This window comes from Bos taurus, chromosome 1, assembly GCF_002263795.3.
Source record: "Bos taurus isolate L1 Dominette 01449 registration number 42190680 breed Hereford chromosome 1, ARS-UCD2.0, whole genome shotgun sequence".
Classification (NCBI taxonomy): domain Eukaryota; kingdom Metazoa; phylum Chordata; class Mammalia; order Artiodactyla; family Bovidae; genus Bos; species Bos taurus.
This window is the reverse complement of record NC_037328.1, coordinates 75,965,758-75,978,147: the sequence shown is the minus strand read 5'-3', so window position 1 is coordinate 75,978,147 and position 12,390 is coordinate 75,965,758. Positions and strand designations below refer to the sequence as shown.

Genomic DNA, 12,390 nt, shown 5'->3' with positions numbered 1-12,390 from the left:
AACTAGGTGAATACTATGCCATTTATTTATTTAAGGGGATCCACGGATGAGTGAGAATCATCTTTCTTTTTGAGGAAAATAGGTGAGAGATCTATAAATCTTACTTCCCATTTATAAGACTTGCTTGCTTTTATGTAAACTGTTCTACTGTATATATGTACATATCTGAATTTTAAAAATCACTAAAACTCTGTTCTTTTCATGGGAAGGGAAGAGGTTTCTAGTTTTTATTTGAATGTTTGGATAATTTTACAAGCCTCTGTGATGCTGTCATCAAAAACAGAGCTTAATTCTTTTTATTCATAAGATATCATCTTCGTCCTTTGTCTATGGAACTCTGACTTTTTTTGACCAGTTTTTCTTCCTTTTTTTTCTATTAATGAGCATCTCCATCTCCTGAAGTCTTACTTTATGCTATATCCAGGACTAATTGGGTGGAATACATAGAGACTGCAGGGTTGGATGAGAATGGAGAATGATGCAGTTGGCTATTCCTGGCAAAAAGATAGCCTGAGATTAGGGTGAATGAGAATGAACATGGGAGGGAAAAGTTTGAGAATAGGGAGGGTAAAAGCCCAGGGTCCAGTGGTTCCTCTTAAATGTGCCTGCAGGGAAACAGTCAGATAAGTTGATGTTCTTTATTCTCAGTACAGTTTCTAGCTGTTTGCTTCAAAGTAGGTTAGAGGAGGAGCAAAGATCCTGTCTGAACTTGTCCTGACTGAGTAGTGTTTTCTGTAATTCCCAACCTGGTTACTGATTTACAAAAGTGGCTGGTTGTGTGACTTCCCCATCTTGAATTAGAGTAGAAATGCAAAGAATGTAGAGGCTGATTTTGAAAGGCACTAGGGAGGACTATCACAGTAATCCAAGTCTATGCCCCAACCAGTAACGCTGAAGAAGCTGAAGTTGAACGGTTCTATGAAGACCTACGAGACCTTTTAGAACTAACACCCAAAAAAGATGTCCTTTTCATTATAGGGGACTGGAATGCAAAAGTAGGAAGTGAAGAAACACCTGGAGTAACAGGCAAATTTGGCCTTGGAATACGAAATGAAGCAGGGCAAAGACTGATAGAGTTTTGCCAAGAAATGCACTGGTCATAACAAACACCCTCTTCCAACAACACAAGAGAAGACTCTATACATGGACATCACCAGATGGTCAACACAGAAATCAGATTGATTATATTCTTTGCAGCCAAAGATGGAGAAGCTCTATACAGTCAGCAAAAACAAGACCAGGAGCTGACTGTGGCTCAGACCATGAACTCCTTATTGCCAAATTCAGACTTAAATTGAAGAAAGTAGGGAAAACCACTAGACCATTCAGGTATGACCTAAATCAAATCCCTTATGATTATACAGTGGAAGTGAGAAATAGATTTAAGGGCCTAGATCTGATAGATAGAGTACCTGATGAACTATGGAATGAGGTTTGTGACATTGTACAGGAGACAGGGATCAAGACCATCCCCATGGAAAAGAAATGCAAGAAAGCAAAATGGCTGTCTGGGGAGGCCTTACAAATAGCTGTGAAAAGAAGAGAAGTGAAAAGCAAAGGAGAAAAGGAAAGATAAAAACATCTGAATGCAGAGTTCCAAAGAATAGCAAGAAGAGATAAGAAAGCCTTCTTCAGCAATTAATGCAAAGAAATAGAGGAAAACAACAGAATGGGAAAGACTAGGGATCTCTTCAAGAAAATCAGAGATACCAAAGGAACATTTCATGCAAAGATGAGCTCGATAAAGGACAGAAATGGTATGGACCTAACAGAAGCAGAAGATATTAAGAAGAGGTGGCAAGAATACACAGAAGAACTGTACAAAAAAGATCTTCACGACCCAGATAATCACGATGGTGTGATCACTAACCTAGAGCCAGACATCCTGGAATATGAAGTCAAGTGGGCCTTAGAAAGCATCACTACAAACAAAGCTAGTGGAGGTGATGTATAATATCATGTATGAAACGAGTCGCCAGTCCAGGTTCGATGCACGATACTGGATGCTTGGGGCTGGTCCACTGGGACAACCCAGAGGGATGGTATGGGGAGGGAGGTGGGAGGAGGGTTCAGGATGGGGAACACATGTATACCTGTGGCGGATTCATTTCAATATTTAACAAAACTAACACAATATTGTAAAGTTTAAAAATAAAATAAAATTTAAAAAAAAAAAAAAAAGAAAGCATCACTACGAACAAAGCTAGTGGAGGTGGTGGAATTCCAGTTGAGCTATTCCAGGTCTTGAAAGATGATGCTGTGAAAGTGCTGCACTCAATATGTCAGCAAATTTGGAAAACTCAGCAGTGGCCACAGGACTGGAAAAGGTCAGTTTTCATTCCAATCCCAAAGAAAGGCAATGCCAATGAATGCTCAAACTACCGCACAATTGCACTCATCTCACACGCTAGTAAGGTAATGCTTAAAATTCTCCAAGCCAGGCTTTAGCAATATGTGAACTGTGAACTTCCTGATGTTCAAGCTGGTTTTAGAAAAGGCAGAGGAACCAGAGATCAAATTGCCAACATCCGCTGGATCATGGAAAAAGCAAGAGAGTTCCAGAAAAACATCTATTTCTGCTTTATTGACTATGCCAAAGCCTTTGACTGTGTGGATCACAGTAAACAGTGGAAAATTCTGAAAGAGATGGGAATACCAGAACACCTGACCTGCCTCTTGAGAAATTTGTATGCAGGTCAGGAAGCAACAGTTAGAACTGGACATGTAACAACAGACTGGTTCCAAATAGGAAAAGGAGTTCGTCAAGGCTGTATATTGTCACCCTGTTTATTTAACTTATATGCAGAGTACATCATGAGAAACGCTGGACTGGAAGAAGCACAAGCTGGAATCAAGATTGCCGGGAGAAATCTCAATAACCTCAGATATGCAGATGACACCACCCTTATGGCAGAAAGTGAAGAGGAACTCAAAAGCCTCGTGACGAAAGTGAAAGTGGAGAGTGAAAAAGTTGGCTTAAAGCTCAACATTCAGAAAACGAAGATCATGGCATCCGGTCCCATCACTTCATGGGAAATAGATGGGGAAACGGGAAACAGTGTCAGACTTTATTTTTCTGGGCTCCAAAATCACTGCAGATGGTGATTGCCGCCATGAAATTAAAAGACGCTTACTCCTTGGAAGGAAAGTTATGACCAATCTAGATAGCATATTGAAAAGTAGAGACATTACTTTGCCAACAAAGGTCCGTCTAGTCAAGGCTATGGTTTTTCCTGTGGTCATGTATAGATGTGAGAGTTGGACTGTGAAGAAGGCTGAGTGCCAAAGAATTGATGCTTTTGAACTGTGGTGTTGGAGAAGACTCTTGAGAGTCCCTTGGAGTGCAAGGAGATCCAACCAGTCCATTCTGAAGGAGATCAGCCCTGGGATTTCTTTGGAAGGAATGATGCTAAAGCTGAAACTCCAGTACTTTGGCCACCTCATGAGAAGAGTTGACTCATTGGAAAAGACTCTGATGATGGGAGGGATTGGGGGCAGGAGGAGAAGGGAGCTACAGAGGATGAGATGGCTGGATGGCATCACTGACTCGATGGACGTGAGTCTGAGTGAATTCCAGGAGTTGGTGATGGACAGGGAGGCCTGGCGTGCTGCGATTCATGGGGTCGCAAAGACCCCATTCAGTCAGACAGGACTGAACGACTGAAGTGAACTGAGGGAGGATGTATAAGAAATTATGGATTAAGCAAGTAGTACTTCGGTATAAATGAGATGATGATTTGGAAGTTTTTAGTAAACCTGAAAGGCTAACTCTCTGTGTGTTGCAGCATAGCCTCATGCAGGTAGGGATTCTTGTACATATTTGTAGTCATGGAAGATCTTCTAGGTTCTTTTCTAGCTCAGGCCTTACCCATATTTTATGGGTACCAGTTTAGCCTCTACTGTAATAAGATTGAAGGTCAAATAACAATAATTGAATGTATTTCAGCCTTACTTTTTAAATATTAAGAAATGATTGACACGAGTCTTAGTAAGTTAATCATAAGTTCATAAATTCCTTGGCTTATTATGATATGTCATATATGTCATCATGTGTTTGGTTTAGTAGTGTGTGCTGCTACTGAAATAAAAGATGTGAATTTTATAAGTTTTTATATTGTTTTTATATTAACAATTCTGGTTGTAGAATTTAAGTGTAATATATATAAAACATTACAAAAAGTACAGAAAACATAGAAAATAAATATATATAAAATATACCATAAAAAACCCCAGGAACCTACCACCTGAATTTAATAGATATTAATATTTTTCCTTATTTGCTTCAGTCTTCTCTGTAAAACAGTGGAACAGGGTTTGTGGTAAAGGCACACTTGCTCATGTACTTGTGTCTCTGGGGTCACCACTGTTCTCGATTCAGTTATATCACTGCCAAATACTAAAAACTTATGTTTTTTCTACAGGCATATGTATCCATAAACATATTTTTAATGTCATGCTGACTTCTTCACATGGTTATCCACATGGAAAACTGCACTAATTTTATAATTTTTATTTTATTCAGCATAATATTAAAAGTATAGAAAAAATATATTTTTGACAGAACTTTTTGCCCTAATAACATAAATTGAAGTGGCTTTTAAACTTTTTTGAATGTAATTGCAGAATGATAATTTTTTACATTGTGGCCTAATGCATGTCGCATACGCATGTATGTGTATATAAAGCTGAAAAAGATTTCTCCAAACCATAGTTTCCTCTACTGTGTGTGATATACTCTATTTTCCAGGTTGGTCATTCTGAAATGCTTGTCCCAGGCTCAATAAATTGCTTTTATAATCTAATAATAGATTGCCATCCATGGTTTGAAAAACATTAGTAATCTAAAAAATTAGTCTTAATCTAAAATTAATACTGCCTTTAGTTTGCAAATAATAAAAACTTCTGTAGTTTAATAAATGTGCTTCAGATAGTAAGGTAGTGTGACTCAGCGGTAAAGAAACCATCTGCAGTTCAGGAGACACAGGAGATGTGGGTTCAATCCGTGGATCAGGAAGATCACCTGGAGGAGGAAATGGCAATCCACTCCGGTATTCTTGCCTGGAAAATCCCATGGACAGAGGAGTCTAGTGGGCTACAGTCCATGGGGTCACAAAGAGTCAGACACAACTGAGCAACTGAGCACTCGTATTAAAATAGCATTCTTCTGCAAGAGGTTTGATTACATTTATTTTGGCTAACTCATTCTGAATAGTTGTTTTCTATGAAAAATATCCATGCATGTCTAGCCATTTAATTAATTGATGTTAATTATTAATAGCTAAGTGTTTTAGAGAAAGCATCTTAGTCTTTGTATCTCCTTTCAGTCTGTCCTGACTGTGGTCTTCCATGAGTCCAGGAGGGCTGTCATGGCGTCAAGAACAGAAGGAATTCTTGCTTGCCCAAAAACTGACTCCCAGCCCTGCCACCAACAGTCTGTGTATAAACCCTTAATAAGTCCTTTCTTCCTTGTGGGCCTCATTTCCTCACCTATTAAACAGAAGGTTTAACTAGCTCTTCTTAAAAGTAGGTTCATTCTGTGATATATGGGAGAACTTTGACCTGGGCCTCAGTTATTAAAATTTTATGAGAATATATCTGGTGTGAAAGAATAGGACTTTCTATTGAAATTGCTGGTTTTGAGGTTGCATTTGAGCCAGGGGTCAGCAGGTCATATTTGGTTTAATATGATTTTGAGACAGAAATGGTTTTCCATCATAAAGCCTTTTCAGAGTAATCTGGTGTCTCCAAGCTCTGCCTGCTTTTTGGTTTTATCATCTCTCAACTAGGGACAGGGCTGTGTGAATGTGTATGTGAACATTCATAAGTGCTAAGAATGGCAAAGGAATATTTCTGCATTCTGTTTTAATTAAATGTCCTTACAAACAAAACCAGAGCTGCAGGAAAAAATCTGTAAACTCTGGTAAAAGCCCTGGAGGACAGGTTCTTGAGTCTTACACATGGCAGGCATCTGAGGCTTTGGGAACTGTGCTCTTTAATGTGAGGTACATGTTTGGAATAGAGTAAGGATATATCACCTAAGCCACACATCCTTAAACAGAACAGTATTTTTCATGACAAGAGTCCTTCATGTGTGTGTTTGCTTTAAGAAACAGTTTTAAATTACAGTTTGGGTGGAATGAACCTTTAAGACCATCTCTTCCTATTGGTGTCTAAAAAAATAGTCCAGGAAATACTCTGGGTGGCTGTCCCGGTGGAGGCAGTTAGTGGCAGATGCTTAGTTTCAAGGTTCTTACTGTCTTTTGGTTTGCGGATTCTTTTTAGGTATCTCTACATTTAGAGAAACCTAGAGAACCAGTTCTAACTCATGTGTGAAAGTGTAGACCCACTGAATGTGACTACATTTTAAGTAGAGATTTGCTCTTGCCTGAGGGGCTAATAAAGGTATGTTTTTCCCTGAGAGGATCAGGATAAACGTAAGTCTCTGGGAGAGGATCTGCTGAACCCCAGATGGCTGAGACATAAGCTGTGTGTGTGTGTGTGTGTGTGTGTGACTGCAGTACTTGCCCTCCCTTTATAGACATGGATTAGAATTTCTGGACCTCATCCTTAGGCCAGGATCTCACCATTATTTTGTTACTTTGTTGTACACCTGTACATGGCATTGAGCAGGTACTATCTGGATTTGTGTGAATGAAGACTTCTTACCAACTAATTACTCTTTTGTACATTGCCAGTTATAAAGTTGATCATCCTGAACTATAAGAATGGATTCTTTGAAGTCCTGAACAAAGCCTTTTTCTTTTTGTGTTGAAGCGCTACTAATGAGCTTTTCTGTCTGCCCTTCTCCATCCTCTGCAGTGTGCCGAGATTTTGCTGTCCTGGAGGACCACACCTTGGCCCACAGCCTGCAGGAACAAGAGAGTGAGTAATAGCCCCCTGCAAGCTCCTCCAGTTTTCTTTTTTAGTGGTAGCCTTGAGGCAGATTTCTTGCGGTGAGGCGGGGAGAAGACAGAGTCATCAGGCTACACCACCCATCATCCCAAGGGATCTGTCTAGGCAGGTGACACCTTGGTGAAGAATGTACTTTTCCGTGTTTTGAAGTGAGACAGCTGCTGGGGATGAGAAGACCGTTGGGTGTATCGGAGGAAAAGAGGGACTTGAGCCATTTCCTTTGCTTTAATGTTGTAGGAGGGATACAGTGGTTATATGTGGATCAGGAGTATATAGAAGGCTGGCATAAGAATAGGGGTCCAAATACCTTTACTTAGATTGGTAAAGATACCAGTTGGTAAACATACCTAGTGGTATCTAGATTTAGAGTTTTCTGAATATTTATGTATGTAATTATGAAAAGTAAATCTAAGTTATATGTGTTATACAAAAGTACATATATGTGAACTTGTAATTTGTGTGTCAGTATAAAAATCAGGTGTTGAAAAATGTAGTTTTTAAATGAAGTGGCAACTTGTGGAACAGGAGGAGCACCGGCCCTGGCTTTAGATGGTTTGAGTAGAAGTTTAGGCACTGCCACTGCTGACCAAATACTCATGACTTAACCTTTCTGATTCTCTTTTTCCTTAATGAAAAGATGAGAATGCCAACTCCTGTGCTGCATATTATGCAGCATTACTAAGTGTATACGTGGAAATGATGGCTGTGAAGTTCTTTTTAATTGAAAGGCTCTTCTTAAGTTTATTCTTAAGTTTATTACGAATAAGCCAAAGCATTGTAATTCCTCTCTCCAATCTTCCTGTCCAGTTGAGCATCATTTGGCATCGAATGTTCAACGGAACCGTTTGGTCCAGCATGATCTGCAGGTGGCTAAGCAGCTTCAAGAGGAAGATCTGAAAGCCCAGGCTCAGCTGCAGAAGCGCTATAAAGACCTGTGAGGACTTGGGGAGTGGGAGAGCATTGTGCCAGGACTGGTTTTCAGGGAAGAGCACTTTCTGTCTGTCCCTTTGATTCCTTTCACTATTAGATTATAAATCCTACAGTGACGATCCCATAGTTTTTTTGATTTATAAAAATTGTCTTTGTTGTTGGGATTCCTTTCTAGGTTTTGGGACATGCAGTTTCTGGTAGGACTTAGCACTTTTCACTGATGGCTTTGAGCCATCTGGTCCAGCTCTGTGTCTCACTTTTCCTTAACTGTGCGATGGGAAAATGATCTCTGTCTCCTCTGCCTCCTGTGGTTTTGGGGGGAATCTAGCAAAATACTGGATGTCACAGAATTTTCTGAAGTCTACTGGGTTCCTTTACTATTTCCTAGTAATGTTTGTTGCTCTTATTTTCCTTGAACCCCTTGCCTTTTGGGGGAGGGGCATGCCACTTGACCTGTGGGATCTTAGTTCCTTGAGGGATCAAACCCATGCTGTAGCAGTAAAAGTGCCAAGTTCTAACCAGTAGACTGCCAGGGAAGTCAAGAACCCCTTGCTTTTTATATGGAGGCAGAATCTTTTGGAAAGTTCTGAATTGTACCCTCCGTTCACTTCATAACTTCAGTGTCTGACCAAAATTACTTCTCCATCTCCTCCTAAATAGAGAGATCATGTCTAAGGTCTGTTCCATCATAATGACTTTTTAAACTTCTTTTTTAATGTTTTGAAAGCTCACAGAATACATCTCTTCTTTGAGAGAGGTTCCTGTACTTCAATCTGTAGTGGTAGACTTAACTACAAAATCATTTTGAGAAGGAAGGAGTAAAGGAAGAGGTGAAGGGACCCTTCTATTTAGTTTATTTGTCTTATTTAAATAAACATGAGAGCCTATTACTTTTCCATCTTTGAGGAAGGGTTTTTCTGTTCTGTTATTTGCAGAGAGGACTTTATTCATTATTTTATTCAGTTTTCTTATTTTGTTCATAAACATTCTTATTGACTCTTGCTAAATAAAATAACCCTTTCAACCATGAAAGGCACCAGAGAACATACATATGAATAAAAAATAGCCATTGTTTTTAAGGGACTCAGGGAAAAAACTCTGAGCACTTGCCAAAGTGACTTGAAAATTCATGAAGAATTCCATATTTTTAAAACTAGATTAATAAATACTTTTTTATCAGTTCAAAAAAGTGAGTGAATGAAAAGAGGATATAGAAATAATGAATGAGTAGATTTTTATTTTCAGTTCTGTGGTTTGGATGATTCAGAATCCTATAATATTGTATCTGTAATATGAAGTCATTAAATCCCAAAACTTTTGCAGCTAATAAGACAACATGAGAGGGCATGATTCACTGGTTAATAGTGGCAGGACCGGAAATCAGGTCTCCAGGTATCTTGTCCAGTAATTTTCCTACTAGTGACCAAAACAGCTTGCCGTTTCCACTTCCGGCCTGCGTTCTCTCTCATGTGTTCCCTTTCCGCTTCCTGTCCGATGTGCATGTTCTACATGTACATACACATCCCTGTATGTGCGCCCATCTGCTTTCATCTCCAACTGTCTATGTCCAAACATGTTGAAAAGGACCATTTCCTTATACAAACAAGAATAGTGTTCATCCCCTCACTTTTGTTAGAATAGAATGTGTGGATTTCTATTCCTCCAGAGAAGTTAGGATATTACCGCCACCCCCGCCCCCAACACTTTTCAGGTACCAAAGGCTGCTTTTAAACAGGGAGTATACAACCAAGACTAGATTTGTTGAATACTCTAAAGTTCAACTGGCAGGGCAAGAATAAAAGGGAATATTGGTTTAGCAAGTGAACTGCATGTGTAAGCCACAACTGTAGTTTTGTTCCAGCATCTTTTAGATACTAAGCTCTAAGCATATGTATATCGCTTCAGGTAACAACTAAAGGTTGTAAGGGCCATGTAAACACTGGCTCCCCAGCATTATCACACTCTGTAGAGTTATAAGCTGCCTGTTAACTTTTCCTGGGTTCAGGAAGATCCCCTGGAGGAAGTCATGGCAACCCAGTCCAGTATTCTTGCTTGTAGAATCCCATGGACAGAGGAGCCTGGTGGGCTACATTTCATAGGGTTGCAAAGAGTTAGACACAACTAACGCGACTTAGTCTAGTCTGACTGTTCCTGAAACCTGAAACCAAAAGACCATCTCTGTGATATCCAAACCCCATTTCTTGTTGAAACTGCTGTTTCATTTGTGCTGTTTGTAAGGACATGTTTCTCCCCACAAAATGATGTGTCTGGTTTCTCCCAGCAGAGTATATTGTGGGGTTCTGAGTACAGGATGGAGATTTATTTAGTTTTGTGTCCTCAGTGTTGAGCATGGTGCCTGGATGACAGCACGTGTTGTGTGAGTCCTTTTTGAATCCATGAATGCCAGTACAAAACAGAACTATGGGAGCAGCAGCATTACAACCTTTGGTTGCCTTAGTGGCCTGAGTGTTAAGAAAACTGGCATCAGCCACAGAGGTTTCTCCTGGCACCTGAAGCTGTGGAATATACATCCACCCCCCCCATTTTTAAAGTTTTATTGAATCTGAAAAAAATGTACTTAATTAAAAATATATAAAAATTGTTTTGAAGTCATACCACCACCTCTAAGTGACCACAGTATTACTGACATTTTAGTGAATTCACTCTTACTTTATGTGTACTTTGTGCATACTTGGATATTTGTGGATCTTATTCTCATAGTGTATATCTCTTTTGCAGAATCTTGAGGGACTGTGGTGGTGGTTTAGTCACTATGTCACGTCTGACTCTTGCAAGCCCACAGACTGTAGTCTTCTAGGCTCCTCTGTCCATGGAGTTCTCCAGGCAGGAATACTGAAGTGGGTTGCCATTTCTTTCTCTAGGGGATCTTCCCGACCCAGGAATTAAACCTGGGATATGATCATACAGAAAAGGCCCGGAGCTTTCCATTATAGTATCTGGGGATCATGTTCTGATTCTACCACTTATTTTCTCTGTGACCTTAGGGAAAGTGATTTTACTACTCTGGGCCTCAAGTTTTTCTAGCTATAGGATGTGATGGTATTGACCTCTTTGCATCATTATTGTAAGGATTAAGTGAGATAAAAATATGCCCTGGCTCTTAGTGAGTATTCAGTAAATTGTGTTGTGGTTAGAAAAATCATTCCTTGTGTTCTCCATTCATGTTGTTTTCTCCTTTGTTTTTCAGTGAACAGCAAGACTGTGAAATTGCTCAGGAGATTCAGGAGAAGCTGGCTATTGAGGCAGAGAGACGACGCATTCAGGAGAAGAAGGATGAGGTACAACTTGTTTAATGCCCCTCCACCCCATGGAGGAGGGCTGCTCAGCTCTGACTCTCTGTGTTCACAGGCTCAGTGTAGGGTTGCTGGCCGGGCAGGAAAACTTTCCCCTTTTGGGGGTGCATTGTCCAAGGGTTGCCCCCTCCATGGACCACTGTTTATTGCCCTTTGGTCGTTGTTTAAGTGGTAAAATCTTAAAAGATGACAATGGTTAATTTGACAAAAGGTGTGAATTCTTTCTGTAGGCTGCTGTAACGAATCACTACAAGCATGGTGGCGTAAAACAATAGAACTTGGTTCTCTCACAGTTCTGAAGGTTGCATGTTGAAATTAAGTGTTGGCAGGGCAATGCTACCTACTAGGGGAGACCCCTTCTTTGCCTCCTCTTAGCTTCTGGTGGCTCTTGGCCGTCTGCGTTCCTTGCCTTGTGGTTGCATCATGTCAGTCTTTACCTTTGTTGTCACATGGCCTTCTTCCCTGTATCTTTTTGTCCTCTCGTCTTCTTGTAAGGACACCAGTCATTGGATTGAGGGCCCACCCTAATAGAGTATGATCTTCTCTTAAATAATTCTGCCTGAAAGTCCCTATTTTTAAATAAGGTCATGTTCTGAAGTTCTTGATATAAATGAATTTTTAAGAGATAATTCAGCTCCATACAAGATACCTGCCTATGGGTTATTCCCACAACTTTAGGGAGAGCAAACCTTGAATGTAGCCTGAACAGGAGTCATGGACTGGTCATTGGTCTCCCTCTTTTTTGTTAGTGGGTTCACTTTCCTATGATACCCTGCCTCAAAACAGTGATCCATTTAATTCTGTATATATTTTTAAATTATATTGTCTTTAAGCTGAAAATGACTAAAATTAGCAGTAGTATATGGTTTGTAAAAAGACTTGAATTTTACTTACTGATCATTGCTTTTGTGTTATATTTTCAGCATTTCTTACAAACAGTTCCTTTTTCATTGTGTTGACTCTGTGTCTGCTTTTTAAATACCTATTCTGCTATTCGTGACCCTTGTCTTAACTTATAATAAAGAAAAAAAATGATTTTATCATTTTTAATAGTAGAATGACCATATGATATTTTGTGTACTGAGAAATTTTGTGTACTCTCCTGGGCACACTGGCACATGCAGTCACCCTATTAAATAAATATTTCAGGGTTATTAGTGAACCAGTCTGCATCTTCTCTTTCTCCTACTGAGCCACTCTGTTACTCTGGAACTCCTTGTTCAGTGCCAGGCGA

General features: G+C 39.8%; 1 protein-coding gene across 2 annotated transcripts in view; it reads left to right on the top strand.

Annotated features, from left to right (window-relative positions):
• The window catches only part of CCDC50 (coiled-coil domain containing 50), an 85,353-nt gene that overhangs the window by 27,957 nt on the left and 45,006 nt on the right, over positions 1–12,390 (top strand). For both annotated transcript variants that reach the window (NM_001038147.2, NM_001429686.1), the window contains exons 2-4: positions 6,820–6,882; positions 7,720–7,846; positions 11,051–11,141. In NM_001038147.2, coding sequence (NP_001033236.2) covers positions 6,820–6,882; positions 7,720–7,846; positions 11,051–11,141 — 281 coding nt within the window. The remainder of the gene's footprint in view (positions 1–6,819; positions 6,883–7,719; positions 7,847–11,050; positions 11,142–12,390) is intronic.